This window comes from Nicotiana sylvestris, chromosome 1 (assembly GCF_000393655.2).
Source record: "Nicotiana sylvestris chromosome 1, ASM39365v2, whole genome shotgun sequence".
NCBI classification, from domain to species: Eukaryota; Viridiplantae; Streptophyta; class Magnoliopsida; order Solanales; family Solanaceae; genus Nicotiana; species Nicotiana sylvestris.
In genome coordinates this window covers 109,510,483-109,525,388 of record NC_091057.1, presented here as the reverse complement: position 1 = coordinate 109,525,388, position 14,906 = coordinate 109,510,483, and the positions used below count along the sequence as shown (strand labels likewise).

At 41.8% G+C, this 14,906-nt stretch overlaps 1 protein-coding gene across 1 annotated transcript; it reads left to right on the top strand.

Moving 5' to 3' along the window:
- Positions 1 to 1,135: 1,135 nt before the first annotated feature.
- LOC138873155 (uncharacterized) lies at positions 1,136 to 11,511 on the top strand. The gene is made up of 7 exons (XM_070151598.1): positions 1,136 to 1,453; positions 7,313 to 7,920; positions 8,029 to 8,252; positions 8,361 to 8,438; positions 8,549 to 8,587; positions 9,119 to 9,256; positions 10,265 to 11,511. The coding sequence occupies exons 1-7, from the start codon at positions 1,136 to 1,138 to the stop codon at positions 11,509 to 11,511; spliced, it is 2,652 nt and encodes an 883-aa protein (XP_070007699.1).
- Positions 11,512 to 14,906: the final 3,395 nt, after the last annotated feature.

Genomic DNA, 14,906 nt, shown 5'->3' with positions numbered 1-14,906 from the left:
CAACGGGTTTAAGGTATGTTAAGGCACTTTCTTCTTTCTTTTGGCATGATCTAAAGTGAAATGAATACGCTACTTCATAACGGATCTACTCCTAGCAACTAAGGTTGTCCATGTTGTTCTTTCCTTATAAAATTATTCTAAGCAAGTGTGTATGATCCTTGAATCCTACTAAGGTTCATATTGAGGGTATGGATGTCCATAGTGTTCTTAAGTCACTCCAAAAGGTTTAGAAGGTGATTCCATGAGTCTAGCATTCATTATATATAATATCTATTTTACTCTACCGAGCCGCTCTATAGTCGGACGGGTACGACACCTATTGTGCAACCACTGATCAGTTGGGTTTACCGAGCTCCACGTGGCCAGGTACGATTCTACCGAGCCTTATGATGGCTGGGTACGATATGATGATGATGATGCCCACAAAGGCGAATGTTTTTAAAAAGTTCATGTATATATATGTATTATGCATTTCATGTCAGTAGTCCCAGATGCACTCAGATGTTACAGGTTGTATCTCCTCTATCTCTCTTTACATTACTGTTCTTGTTTATGCTTTCCTGCCTTACATACTCGGTACTTTATTCGTACTGACATCCCTTTTGCCTGGGGATGCTGCGTCTCATGCCCGCAGGTCCCGATTGATAGGTTGACAGTCCTCCTATTAGGCTATCAGCTCAGTGAAGGTGTTGGTGCACTCCACTTGCTCCGGAGTTGCCTAGTTGGTCAGTATGCTTTGGATATATATTGATTGGTATGGCGGGGCCCTGTCCCGATCTTTATGATTTTATGTACTCTTAGAGGCTTGTAGACAGATGTCAGGTGTAAGGACACATGTATGGTCTTGTAGGCCTATGTTTTGAGTTTTCAAATGGTCATGTCGGCCTTATAGGCCCGTATGTCACATATATAATTTTGTATATCATTTTGGGTCTTCATATGTTGAGTATTCCCTTATGTTTTATTCTTGTTATCTCATGACCGGTTTTCTGGCTCATTTACTCATGATAGTATGATAAGAAAGATATGTTACGTTGGTACTCGGTTGAGTAAAGCACCGGGTGCCCGTCGCGGCCCTCTGATTCGGGTCGTGACAAAAAGTGTCCCGGTCCCCAGAATAACAGCTGCAACTGTCATGGTAGCCTCTAAAATGTTGAAAAACGGGTTTGTACTAGGCAAAGGGTTGGGTGCTGATTTGCAAGGTATTGTTCAGCCAGTTTATTTGCCCAAGAATCTGGATACCTTTGGGCTGGGTTTCAAGCCTACAACGGCGGATGTAAGACGAGCCCGCAAGATGAAGAAAAGAGGCTGGGTTCTTCCCAAACCAATTCCACGTCTGTCCAGGTCCTTCGTTAAGCCATGTATCAGGAAGCAATTATTGGCAAAGGTGTCGGGTCCACTGATTGGTGCGGATGGGAACTTGGAGAAATGGCTTGAGAAGGTATTTGCTGAGGTGAACATGGTTGAGGCTAGGGAAGGGTCGCGGTAGTGGGTTTGGTTTTCCTTTTGTTCACCTAGATTATTCCAGGGTTTGTAATTTAGTTGCTATGTTCCGTCCGTTTGGATGAGTTAAAACCCTGTTATCTTTACATTCAATGAAATGCAATTCCTTTTCTTTCTTAATTCCTAGTTTTGTTTCCATTTCTTTTTCTTTTTCTTTTCTATACAGTTCTCTTTATGCTGATATCGATGACATGACATGCATGAGGAGGTGGAATATGATGATGACAAGGCCTATGAGGAAGTTATTAAAGAATTAAGTCACTTTGAAGAAAAACCCAAACCTAACCTAAATGATACAGAAGCAGTTAATCTAGGGGACCTAGACAATGTTCGTGAAACTAAAATAAGTGTTCATCTGGAGCCACAACTCAAGGAGGGGATAATCAAAGCATTGTTCGAGTACAAGGATGTTTTTGCATGGTCGTATGATGACATGCCGGGTCTAATTACCGATTTAGTGGTTCACAAATTGCCCACTGACCCGGCATTCCCTCCTGTCAAGCAGAAGCTGAGAAAGTTCAAAACGAACATAAGTGTAAAGATCAAAGAAGAGATCACCAAGCAGTTCGATGCGAAGGTCATTCTGGTTACACGGTATCCCACCTGGTTAGCTAATGTTGTGCCTGTGCCGAAGAAAGATGGCAAGACCAGGGTGTGTGTCGATTACCGGGATGTTAACAAGGAAAGTCCAAAAGACAATTTTCCGCTGCCGAACATCCACATATTGATTGATAATTGTGCCAAACATGAGATTGGTTCTTTTGTGGATTGTTACGCGGGTTATCATCAGATTTTAATGGACAAGGAAGATGCAGAAAAGACGACATTCATCACGCCATGGGGAACATACTGTTATCGGGTCATGACGTTTGGTTTGAAAAATGCTGGGGCAACTTATATGAGAGAAATGACAACAATATTCCATGATATGATACACAAGGAAATCGAGGTGTATGTGGATGATGTGATTGTAAAGTCTAGGTAGCAATTTGACCATGTCAGGGATCTGAGAAAGTTCTTCCAAAGGCTTCGCAGGTACAATCTCAAGCTTAATCCTACAAAGTGCGCGTTCGGGGTGCCGTCTGGAAAGTTGTTGGGGTTCGTAGTCAGCTGCCGGGGCATTGAACTGGATCCATCAAAAATCAAGGCCATCCATGAATTTCCACCTCCGAGGAACAAGACCGAGGTGATGAGTTTGCTGGGGAGATTGAATTATATCAGCAGATTCATCGCCCAACTCACGACAACTTGTGAGCCTATCTTTAAGCTGTTAAAGAAAGACGCTGCGGTCAAGTGGACAAACAAATGTCAGGAGGCGTTTGATAAGATAAAGGGGTATTTGTCAAATCCACCCGTGTTGGTTCCTCCAGAACCAGGGCGACCTTTGATTCTATATTTAATGGTACTGGACAATTCGTTCGGCTGTGTATTGGGTCAACATGATATCACCGGAAGGAAGGAGCAGGCCATCTATTACCTCAGGAAGAAGTTCACACCCTACGAGGTTAAATATACTCATCTTGAAAGGACATGTTGCGCCCTAACTTGGGTGGAACAGAAGCTGAAACAATATTTGTCATCTTATACTACTTACCTCATATCTCGTTTGGACCCGTTAAAGTATATCTTTCAGAAGACTATGCCCACAGGGAGTCTTGCAAAGTAGCTGATCCTGCTCACAGAGTTTGACATTGTCTACGTGACTCGGACTGTGATGAAAACACAGGCCTTGGCGGACCATCTGGCCGAGAATTCAGGTATGGGTGTAGATATGGGTGTCCAGGAAGTCTTGGTCATGGGTGACTCGGACTGCTCACAGTTTATTTCCCTGATGAAGAGGTGATGCATGTTGAAGAATTGGAACAAGTTGAGAAGCCAGGATGGAAACTTTTCTTTGATGGGGCCGCAAACATGAAAGGCGTGGGAATAAGAGCGATGATTATTATTGAAACAGGGCAACATTACACTGTTACAACTCAACTTCGTTTTTATTGTACGAACAACATGGCAGAATATGAGGCATGTATCTTGGGGTTGAGATTAGCTGTAGATATGGGTGTCCAGGAAGTCTTGGTCATGGGTGACTCGGACCTACTGGTACACCAAATTCAAGGAAAATGGGAAACACGAGACTTAAAGCTTATACCGTACCGAGAATGTTTGCATGAGCTTTATCAGCGGTTTCAGTCAATAGAATTCAAGCACATTCCAAGGATTCATAACGAAGTGGCCGATGCGTTGGCTACTCTAGCATCGATGTTACACCATCCGGATAACGCTTACGTTGACCCTTTGCAGATTTAGGTCCGCGATCAGCACGCTTATTGTAATGTAGTGGAAGAGGAACTTGACGATGAATCGTGGTTTCATGACATCAAGGAATATATCAGGATTGGTGTGTATCCGGTACAGGCCACCGATGATCAGAAAAGAACGATTCGACGGTTGGCAAGCGAGTTCTTCCTTAGTGGAGGAGTGTTATATAAAAGAACTCCAGACCTCGGGTTGCTGAGGTGCATGGATGCGAGGCATGCTACATCTATCATGAATGAGGTACATTCGGGAGTCTGTGGACCGCATATGAGCGGATATGTTTTGGAAAAGAAGATCATACGGGCAGATTACTATTGGCTTACTATGGTGCGAGATTGTATCGGTTTCATACGCAAGTGTCATCAGTGCCAAGTGCATGGAGACTTGATTCATTCTTTGCCATCAGAACTACATACGATGTCCGCACCATGGCCTTTTATTGCCTAAGGCATGGATGTTATTGGGCCAATTGATCCAGTAGCGTCAAATGGGCACAGGTTTATTCTGGTAGCTATACATTATTTTACCAAATGGGTGGAAGCCAAGACGTTCAAATCTGTGACCAAGAAAGCTGTGGTGGATTTTGTGCATTCGAACATTATTTGTCGGTTTGGGATACCGAAGGTGATTATCACAGACAATGGGGCTAATCTTAATAGTCATCTGATGAAGGAGACATGTGAGCAGTTCAAGATTACTCATCGTCATTCTACTCCATACCACCCTAAGGCAAATGGTGCGGTTGAGGCAGCCAATAAGAATATAAAGAAAATACTCCGATAATGGTGGTAGGATCTAGACAGTGGCATGAAAAGCTGCCTTTTGCATTGTTGGGATACTGCACCACTGTTCGTACCTCGGTGGGGGAAACTCCTATTACATCTTGCATTTTTGTACGTTACAATTTCATTTTTAGTTAACCGACGTAGACGCGGGGATGAGATCATCTTGACGTACTTAAGCTATTTATAACAAGCGAAAAAAATAAGTTCCATGAAGGATAAAGGATGCACGAATTAGGGAAAAGGAGTTCCGTTGAAAGTGGCCAATTTGGGATAAAATACGGGTTAAACGATAATACCCGATAATTATAAACTAGTACCATGGAAGGTACCATATGACCATGGTAGTATAATATATAAAGTATATATGAAGTATTTTAAAAAAAATAATAAAATAAATAGAATTTTAAGTAATTTTGATAATTCTTAAATTATGCGGGTAATAGATTAATTATCGGATAACGAAATATTACCCGGTTAACTAATAAGTGGATAAATTAATAAGATTACATCCAAAAAGAACGTGGCATCCAATCCTTTTCCAAACAATGACTCATGGTCATGTTGGAATAGGTGGCTACCTAAGGGATTGATTGAATTTAATACGTAGCTTCTTGGTCTTAAAAATGTTAGGCCCCACGTAGTCAATTCAAGCTTTAAACAAAGCAAATTTTCCATTTCTCATGAACAACCACCAACAGAATGACAAGCTCCCACAAGAAAACGTTTTCCAAATAAAAAAAACAAAATCCAACGAAGATTATTGGAAGTTTAATAGCGTACACATTTTGGGATTCTAAAGGAATACGGTGCAATATTCTCCGAGAATATTATACGGAGTTTTCCCTACTCTAGGTATGTTAAGGCTAAGCCCTTATTTCATTTTTCATGATCTTGTCATTACACGATTTTGTCAATGAGCCATAAAGAAAAATTCACATCCCGAAATTTACGTATATTTTGCTAGTCTTGCAAGTTACGTATATTTTTCTAGTTTTGTAAGTTACGACGGTCGGGTTGGACCAAATAATGTGTCGGTTTGGGTCATATTCAAAAATGAATTTTGCATTTAAAGGGAAGCTGTTTCATGGTATGACCATGTAAAAAGCCGAAATATTTCGGGTTCAACAAGCTACTGTATTCTCTTTCTTGTCAACGATATTGAAATGGCTGAGCTTTGGAACACTAAATACGAATTTAGTCAAAAATAAGAAAAAGGTTTTAAAATCAGAAGGAGATGTTACTTCCCAAAAGTAGAAACAAGAGACTCTGTAATGGGTAATGGAAGGCCAAGAATGATGACTCACTAAGTTAAACGTAATTTTTATTTTCTGTCATTAATTCAATATGCCTCTTAATCTTGTCTCTTATACCTTCAATAGTTAATTTCATTTTAATTGTTGTAGGATCATTCTTTTGTTTCTCATAGGATGAATATAAATCATTTTCAATTAAGTATTTCTTTCTTCCAGTCAAGAGAGCAGAGAGTCTATATATATAGTATTAAAAGTATTTTCATTACCATCGAGCTATAATCGATGGGCAGGCCCCTATTGGGAAACCTCTGATCAGATGGTAAGTTATATGACGATCCTACTGTGGCCGAGCGCATATGGGCGAGCCCAGTTGGTCGAGATACAGAGCTTAGTATGGCCGAGCGCTTATGAGCGAGCCTACTACGGCAGAGCAGATATATATGTATACCGAGCCTTATAGGGACGAACAACTATTTTACTTACTATATTGAGAGAATTGAGTCAGTATTATCAGATGAGCATATCCTCGAGTTTTCTTTGACTCCTAGTTGTTCTTAGTTGTTATATTATCAGTTCAGTTTTAGTTTTAGTATATTGCCTTACATACTCGGTACATTATTTCGTACTGACGTCCATTTCTGGGGACGCTGCATTTTATGCATGTAGGGTCAGACAGACAGACGGGTAGACCTCCTCAGTAGGTGTTGCCCGAGATCAGCTTTATCGGTAAGCTCCCCTTCTTTCGGAGTTATCGGGGCTAGCAATGTGGTGTGTATCTTGTGTATATATGTAGATAGGTTATGGGTAGGTCGGGGCCCTGTTCCGATCATAGTACATCTATTATTAGAGGCTTGTAGATATGTCCTGTCAGTTAATACATGATGTTGGACTGGTAGGTCCTGTACGTATATTTTGTTGGCTTGTCAGTTGTAGTAAATATGACGGCCTTGCCGGCCCAGCCTTATGTTGATGGTTAGTCAGCGTTAGTCTCTATTCAGTTTTATACTTTACATCGTACATTTTCTTGCAGCCCATGGCCAAAAATATGACATTACATGTTCAAAGTCTCTGAGTCACAGGTGATACGCAAGGATAGTTGAGGCACTGAGTGCCAGTCTCGGCCCTAAGCTTGGGTCGTGACAAAAACTGGTACCAGAGCAGTTCTGTCCTAGGGAGTCTACAAGCCGTGTCTAGTAGGGTCTTGTTTATAAATGTGTGGTGCACCACATTATATAAACAAGGGACTACAGGGCATCTAGGAGTTGGTTACCCTTCTTTTAAATCTAAATCGTGCTGTAGCACAGAGTTATAGAAAATTTGAGTTAAACTTATGTGTTGACGTTTGCATGCACAGATGGCGATAACTACGAAGACTACGGCTATTCAAAGGAGAGAAACAGTAGTAAGTGAGGAGACTAGCAGGGTACCCCTAATAGATGGGACCCAATGGAGTCGTAGGGAGAGACCCCTACTCAGCGATTACCGGCCCCTCCGCCACCTGAGGAAATTCCTAGGGAGACCACACATCCAGTTCCCCCTTCATTTCCATCAGATCAGGACTTGAGGGGTGTGGTGCATTTGTTGGCACAGTTGGTAGCTACCCAGCAACAGGCTAGGGCATCCTCTAGTGCAGAACCTTCTGAGGGATCTAGGAGTTCAAGGGTCCGAGAGTTTATTGCTTTTAATCCCCTAGAGTTCACGGGGACAAATCAGAGGGAGGACCCGCAGGATTTCATAGATCAACTTCATAGGATTTTTCGGGTTATGCATACCATGGAGAAAGAGGCAGTTGAGTTAGCAGCTTTTCGACTCCGAGATATAGCCATCCTTTGGTATGAGGGATGGGAAAGGTCCAGGGGACGTAATGCCCCTCCTGCTATTTGGGAGGATTTTTCAAATGCCTTCCTCGACCAGTATTTACCACGAGAAATTCGACAGGCCCGACTCGATCAGTTTCTAGCACTCAAGCAGGGCAATATGAGTGTTCGAGAATATAGTCTTCGTTTTGACTCCTTGGCCAGATATGCACCATCCATAGTTGCTACTATGCGGGATAGAATCCACAGGTTTATAGCGGGGTTGGCCCCAGAGATGACCGAGGCATGTGCCACCGCTACATTACAGGATAGTATGGATATCTCACGAATTCAGGCATTTGTCCAAAATATATAAAGGGCTAGGCGTCGGCAGCAGAGTGTGGAGAGGATTGAGTCAGGGCAACGTAAAAGGATGAGATATGTCAGGTCACATGAGCAGTATCAGGGGAGCTACCGGCCCCAGTACTTCAAACGACCACCTAGACCACCGCCACCTCAGCTACAGGGGTACATGAATGACCGCTATACTCAATCAGGACCAGGTGAGAGCCCCCAGGCATCAGGGTTGCAGCAACAACGAGGTTTGAGACAGACAGGGCCATTTCAGCCGCGATGTGCCATCTGCGGTCGAGGACATTTGGGCCAATGCTGAGCCGGTTCTGATGCTTGTTATACATGTGGACGTCCAGGGCATATGATGCAAGATTGCCCAAATAAGGATTCTGGGGATATGGCGCAACCAGCGAATTCAGAACAGGATCAGCTATGTCTGTGCATCCTTCAGGGCATGAGTCTCGGTTTTTGGCTGGTAGAGGTCGAGGTAGAGGTAGAGGGTTCAGTTCAGGTAGTAAACAGAATTGTATCTATGCGCTAGCAGGTCGACAGGACCAAGAGTCTTCACCAGACGTTGTGACAGGTATGTTGACTATTTGTGCTCATGATGTTTATGCCTTGATAGACCCAGGATCTACCTTATCATGTATTACCCCATTTGTCGCGCGAAAATTTGGTATAGTGCCTGAAATACTAAGTGATCCATTTACGGTATCTACACCGGTCGGAGAATCGATTATCGCTAGACGTGTTTATCGAGGTTGTACGATAACAGTTTGTGGTCGTCAAACCTCAGCCGACCTAGTTGAACTAGAAATGTTGGATTTCGATGCTATCATGGGCATGGACTGGTTGGCAGCTTGTTATGCCACGGTTGATTGTCGAGTGAAGACAGCTAGATTTCATTTTCCGGGTAAGCCAGTCCTCAAATGGGTAGGTAATACAGCGACACACAGAGGCAGGTTTATTTCCTATTTGAAGGCAAGAAAAATGATCGCAAAAGGGTACATCTATCATATTGTGTGAGTTAAAGATGCCGATGCTGAGAAATCTATACTTCAGTCTATTCCAGTAGTAAAGGAGTACACGGATCTATTTCCATATGAACTTCCAGGTATTCCTCCAGAGCGAGAGATTGATTTTGCAATCGATTTGCTTCCGGGAACACAACCAATATCGATCCCTCCATATAGAATGGCACCTGCCGAATTAAAGGAGTTGAAGGAGCAATTAAAAGATTTACTGGAAAAAGGTTTTACTAGGCCTAGTACCTCACCCTGGGGTGCACCGGTATTGTTTGTACAAAAAAAGGACGGATCGCTAAGGATGTATATCGACTATAGGCAACTGAACAAGGTAACTATTAAGAATAAGTACCCCCTTCCAAGGATAGATGACTTGTTTGATCAGTTGCAAGGAGCTAGATGCTTTTCAAAGATAGATTTGAGGTCGGGGTACGACCAGGTTAGAGTTCGGGAGAAAGATATCCCTAAGACCGCCTTCAGGACTCGATATGGCCACTTTGAGTTTCTTGTTATGTCCTTCGGGTTGAAGAATGCACCTGCCATATTTATGGACTTGATAAATATCCTATTCCGACCATATTTGGATCTGTTCGTGATAGTCTTTATTGATGATATTCTGGTTTATTCACATTCAGAGGATGAGCATGTAGATCACCTACGAGCAGTACTCCAAACCCTCCGTGATAATAAATTGTATGCTAAGTTTTCTAAGTGTGAATTCTGACTAAAGTCCGTAGCATTCTTGGGGAACATTGTATCCGACGGAGGTATAAAGGTAGATACTCAGAAGATTGAGGCTGTGAAATCCTGGCCTAGACCTACCACTCCGACAGAGATTCGTAGCTTTCTAGGCTTAGCAGGATATTATCGGAGGTTCGTAGAGGGGTTTTCTTCTCTTTCAGCACTATTAACAAAGCTGACGTAGAAAGCGACTAAGTTTCAGTGGACAGAGGCCTGTGAGCAGAGTTTCCAAGAGCTTAAGAATAGATTGACCTCAGCGCCAGTTCTGGCACTTCCAGATGGTCCAGATGGTTATGCCATGTATTGTGATGCCTCAGGTGTCGGGTTAGGATGTGTCCTGATGCAACATAGAAAAGTAATTGCATATGCTTCAAGGCAGTTAAGGAAGCATGAGCGGAATTATCCGACCCACGACCTTGAGTTAGCTGCGGTTGTCCATGCACTTAAGATATTGAGGCATTATTTATATGGTGTGCATGTTGATATATTCACAGATCATAAGAGCCTGCAATATATCCTCAAGCAAAAAGAGTTGAATTTGCGACAAAGACGATGGCTTGAATTATTGGAAGACTATGATGTTAACATTCTATACCATCCAGGGAAAGCTAATGTTGTAGCAGATGCTTTAAGTCGCCGATCTATGGGTAGCTTAACACATGTAGAGGCCGAGAAAAGACAATTGACAAGGGAGATTCATCAATTGGCTTGTTTGGGGGTTCGATTAGTGGACTCCGTCAATAGAGGAGTTGTACTCCAAAATACTGCAAAATCATCTCTCATTGGTGAAGTAAAGGAGAGGCAATATGAGGATCCAGAGTTAGTCAAGTTGAGAGAGCAGGTTCCACAACAAAAGAAGTCGTTGTTAGAACACAAAGGAGATGGGGTTCTCAGATACAAGGGTCATTTGTGTGTTCCAGAGGTAGCAGGGCTACGAGACAGGATTATGTCAGAAGCACATTATTCATGGTATTCTATTCACCCTGGGTCGACAAAGATGTATCATGACATTAAGGATGTGTATTGGTGGAACGATATGAAAAAGAACATTGCCGAGTATGTCGCTCAATGCCCTAGTTGCCAGCAGGTGAAAATAGAGCACCAGAAGCCCGGAGGGCTAATGCAGACTATAGAGATCCCGACATGGAAATGGGAGGCGATTAACATGGACTTTATCACAGGTTTACCTCGTTCCCATCATAAGCTTGATTCTATATGGGTGATAGTCGATAGGCTCACGAAATCAGCTCATTTCCTACCGGTCAGATCTACCTATACAGCAGAGGATTACGCAAAATTATATATTAAGGAGATATTGCGACTACACGGAGTACTCGTATCTATTATATCTGATCGTGGGGCCCAGTTTACAGCACATTTTTGGAGGTCATTTCAAAAAGGTCTAGGAACTCAGGTGAATCTCAGCACATCTTTTCTTCCACAAACATATGGACAAGCCGAGCGCACGATTCAGACACTCGAGGATATGTTGCGAGCATGTGCGCTGGATTTTAATAGAAGTTTGGATGAACATCTACCTCTTATTGAGTTTTCATATAATAACAATTACCACTCCAGTATCCAGATGGCTCCGTACGAGGCTTTATATGGGCGTAGGTGCAGATCTCCCATAGGGTGGTTCGATGTTGGAGAATTTGGGTTATATGGGCCAGACCTGGTTCAACAGGCCATAGAAAAAGTAAAGCTTATCCGGGAGCGATTGTTGACAGCTCAGAGTTGACAGAAGTCATATTCTGACGTGCGGTGACGAGATTTAGAGTACGAAGTTAATGACTGGGTATTCTTAAAGGTGTCACCTATGAAAGGTGTAATGAGATTTGGCAAGAGAGGCAAGCTTAGCCCACGGTATATTGGGCCTTATAGGATCATTCGGAGAGTGGGCCAAGTAGCTTACGAGTTAGAATTGCCCTCGGAATTGGAGTCTGTTCATCCAGTTTTTCACGTATCTATGTTACGGAAGTGCATTGGCGATCCTACCCGAGTAGTACCCACGGATGATGTACAGATTACAAAGAACTTATCATACGAGGAAGTTCCGATTGCCATCCTAGACCGTCAAATCCGCAAGCTGCGGAATAATGAGGTAGCCTCCGTGAAAGTACTTTGGAGAAACAATAATGTGGAATAAATGACTTGGGAGGCCAAGGAAAGCATGAAGTCTTAATATCCCTACTTATTTCCTCCTCCTGAAAAGGATTCGACCGAGACATCATAATCATAAGGTATGTGTATAAATTCTTACGTTGGTCATGAGAGGCTGTCATCGTTATTCATAATTATGGTCCTGAATGTCGTTATATTACTAAGCTCCTACGGGGAGAGTTGATAGTGGTGTTTTTACAGAGATGACCTTTCCAAAGTTATATAGATCACGGGGAGTTGAACATTCGAGGACGAATGTTTCTAAGGGGGGAAGGATGTTACATCTCGCATTTTCGTACGTTACAATTTCGTTTTTAGTTAACCGACGTAGACACGGGGATGAGATCATCTTGACGTACTTAAGCTATTTATAACAAATGGAAAAAATAAGTTCCATGAGGGATAAAGGATGCACGAATTAGGGAAAAGGAATTTCGTTGAAAGTGGCCAATTTGGGATAAAATACGGGTTAAGAGATAATACCCGATAATTATAAACTAGTACCATGCAAGGTACCATATGACCATGGTAGTATAATATATAAAGTATATATGAAGTATTTTAAAAAAATAATAATAAAATAAATAGAATTTTAAGTAATTGTGATAATTCTTAAATTATGCGGGTAATAGATTAATTATCGGATAACGAAATATTACCCGGTTAACTAATAAGTGGATAAATTAATAAGATTACACCCAAAAAGAACGTGGCATCCAATCCTTTTCCAAACAATGACTCATGGTCATGTTGGAATAGGTGGCTACCTAAGGGATTGATTGAATTTAATACGTAGCTTCTTGGTCTTAAAAATGTTAGGCCCCACGTAGTCAATTCAATCTTTAAACAAAGCAAATTTTCCATTTCTCATGAACAACCACCTGCAGAACGACAAGCTCCCATAAGAAAACGTTTTCCAACCAAAAAAACAAAATCCAACGAAAATTATTGGAAGTTTAATAACGTACACATTTTGGGATTCTAAAGGAATACGGTGCAATATTCTCCGAGAATATTATACGGAGTTTTTCCTATTCTAGGTATGTTAAGGCTAAGCCCTTATTTCATTTTGCATGATCTTGTCATTACACGATTTTGTTAATGAGCCATAAAGAAAAATTCTTATCCCGAAATTTACGTATATTTTGCTAGTCTTGCAAGTTACGTATATTTTTCTAGTTTTGTAAGTTACGACGGTCGGTTTGGACCAAATGATGTGTCGGTTTGGGTCATATTCAAAAACGAATTTTGCATTTAATGGGAAGCTGTTTCATGGTATGACCATGTAAAAAGCCGAAATATTTCGGGTTCAACAAGCTACTGTATTCTCTTTCTTGTCAACGACATTGAAATGGCTGAGCTTTGGAACACTAAATACGAATTTAGTAAAAAATAAGAAAAAGGTTTTAAAATCAGAAGGAGATGTTACTTCCCAAAAGTAGAAACAAGAGACTCTGTAATGGGTAATGGAAGGCCAAGAATGATGACTCACTAAGTTAAACGTAATTTTTATTTTCTGTCATTAATTCAATATGCCTCTTAATTTTGTCTCTTATACCTTCAATAGTTAAGTTCATTTAATTGTTGTGGGATCATTCTTCTGTTTTCTCATAGGATGAATATAAATCATTTTCAATTAAGTATTTCTTTCTTCCAGTCAAGAGAGCAGATAGTCTATACATATAGTATTAAAAGTATTTTCATTACCATCGAGCTATAATCAATGGGCAGGCCCCTATTGGGCAACCTCTGATCAGATGGTAAGTTATATGACGATCCTACTGTAGCCGAGCACATTTGGGCGAGCCCTGTTGGTCGAGATACAAAGCCTAGTATGGCCGAGCACTTATGAGCGATCCTACTACGGCAGAGAAGATATATATGTATACCGAGCCTTATAGGGAAAAACAACTATTTTACTTACTATATTGAGAGAATTGAGTCAATATTATCAGATGAGCATATCCCCGAGTTTTCTTTGACTCCCAGTTGTTCTCAGTTGTTATATTATCGGTTCAGTTTCAGTTTCAGTATATTTCCTTACATACTCGGTACATTATTTCGTACTGATGTCCCTTTCTGGGGATGCTGCATTTTATGCATGCAGGGTCAGACAGACAGACGGGTAGACCTCCTCAGTAGGTGTTGCCCGAGATCAGCTTTATCGGTAAGATCCCCTTCTTTCGGAGTTACCGGGGCTAGCAGTGTGGTGTGTATCTTGTGTATATATGTAGATAGGTTATGGGTAGGTCGGGGCCCTGTTCCGATCATAGTGCATCTATTATTAGAGGCTTGTAGATATGTCCTGTCAGTTAATATAGGATGTTGGACTGGTAGGTCCTGTATGTATATTTTGTTGGCTTGTCAGTTGTAGTAAATATGCCGGCCTAGCCTTATGTTGATGGTTAGTCAGCGTTAGTCTCTATTCAGTTTTATACTTTACATCGTACATTTTCTTGCAGCCCATGGCCAAAAATATGACATTACATGTTCAAAGTCTCTGAGTCACAGGTGATACACAAGGATAGTTGAGGCACTGAGTGCCAGTCTCGCCCCTAAGCTTGGGTTGTGACAACTCCTTACTCTTTGGTGTACGGCACGGAAGCAGTGATACCCGCAGAAGTGGAAATCCCGTCTCTCCGAATCATAGTAGAGGCTGAGATCAATGATGATGAATAGGTGAAAAGCCTCCTGGAGTAGTTGAGTTTGATTGACGAAAAGAGATTGGCATCCGTGTGTTATGGTCAGTTGTACCAGCAAAGAATGGCAAGAGCGTACAACAAGAAAGTGCGTCCGAGGAAGTTTGAAGTCGGACAGTTAGTGCTGAGACGTATTTTGCCTCATTGGGTTGAAGCAAAAGGAAAGTTCGCCCCAAACTGGCAGGGGCCATTTGTTGTAACCAGAGTGTTGTCTAATGGTGCATTATATTTGACAGACGTAGAAGGAAAATGTGTAGAAATTACCATCAAATTC

What these genes read in the sequence shown, in the direction of transcription:
- LOC138873155 (XM_070151598.1), top strand. Translation starts at nt 1,136, where the DNA reads ATGGTAGCCTCTAAAATGTTGAAAAACGGGTTTGTACTAGGCAAAGGG. An exon ending in TTCAGAACAGGATCAGCTAT is followed by an intron (nt 8,439 to 8,548) that starts GTCTGTGCATCC and finishes ATGCGCTAGCAG; the next exon opens with GTCGACAGGACCAAGAGTCT. An exon ending in TTCACCAGACGTTGTGACAG is followed by an intron (nt 8,588 to 9,118) that starts GTATGTTGACTA and finishes ATGAACTTCCAG; the next exon opens with GTATTCCTCCAGAGCGAGAG.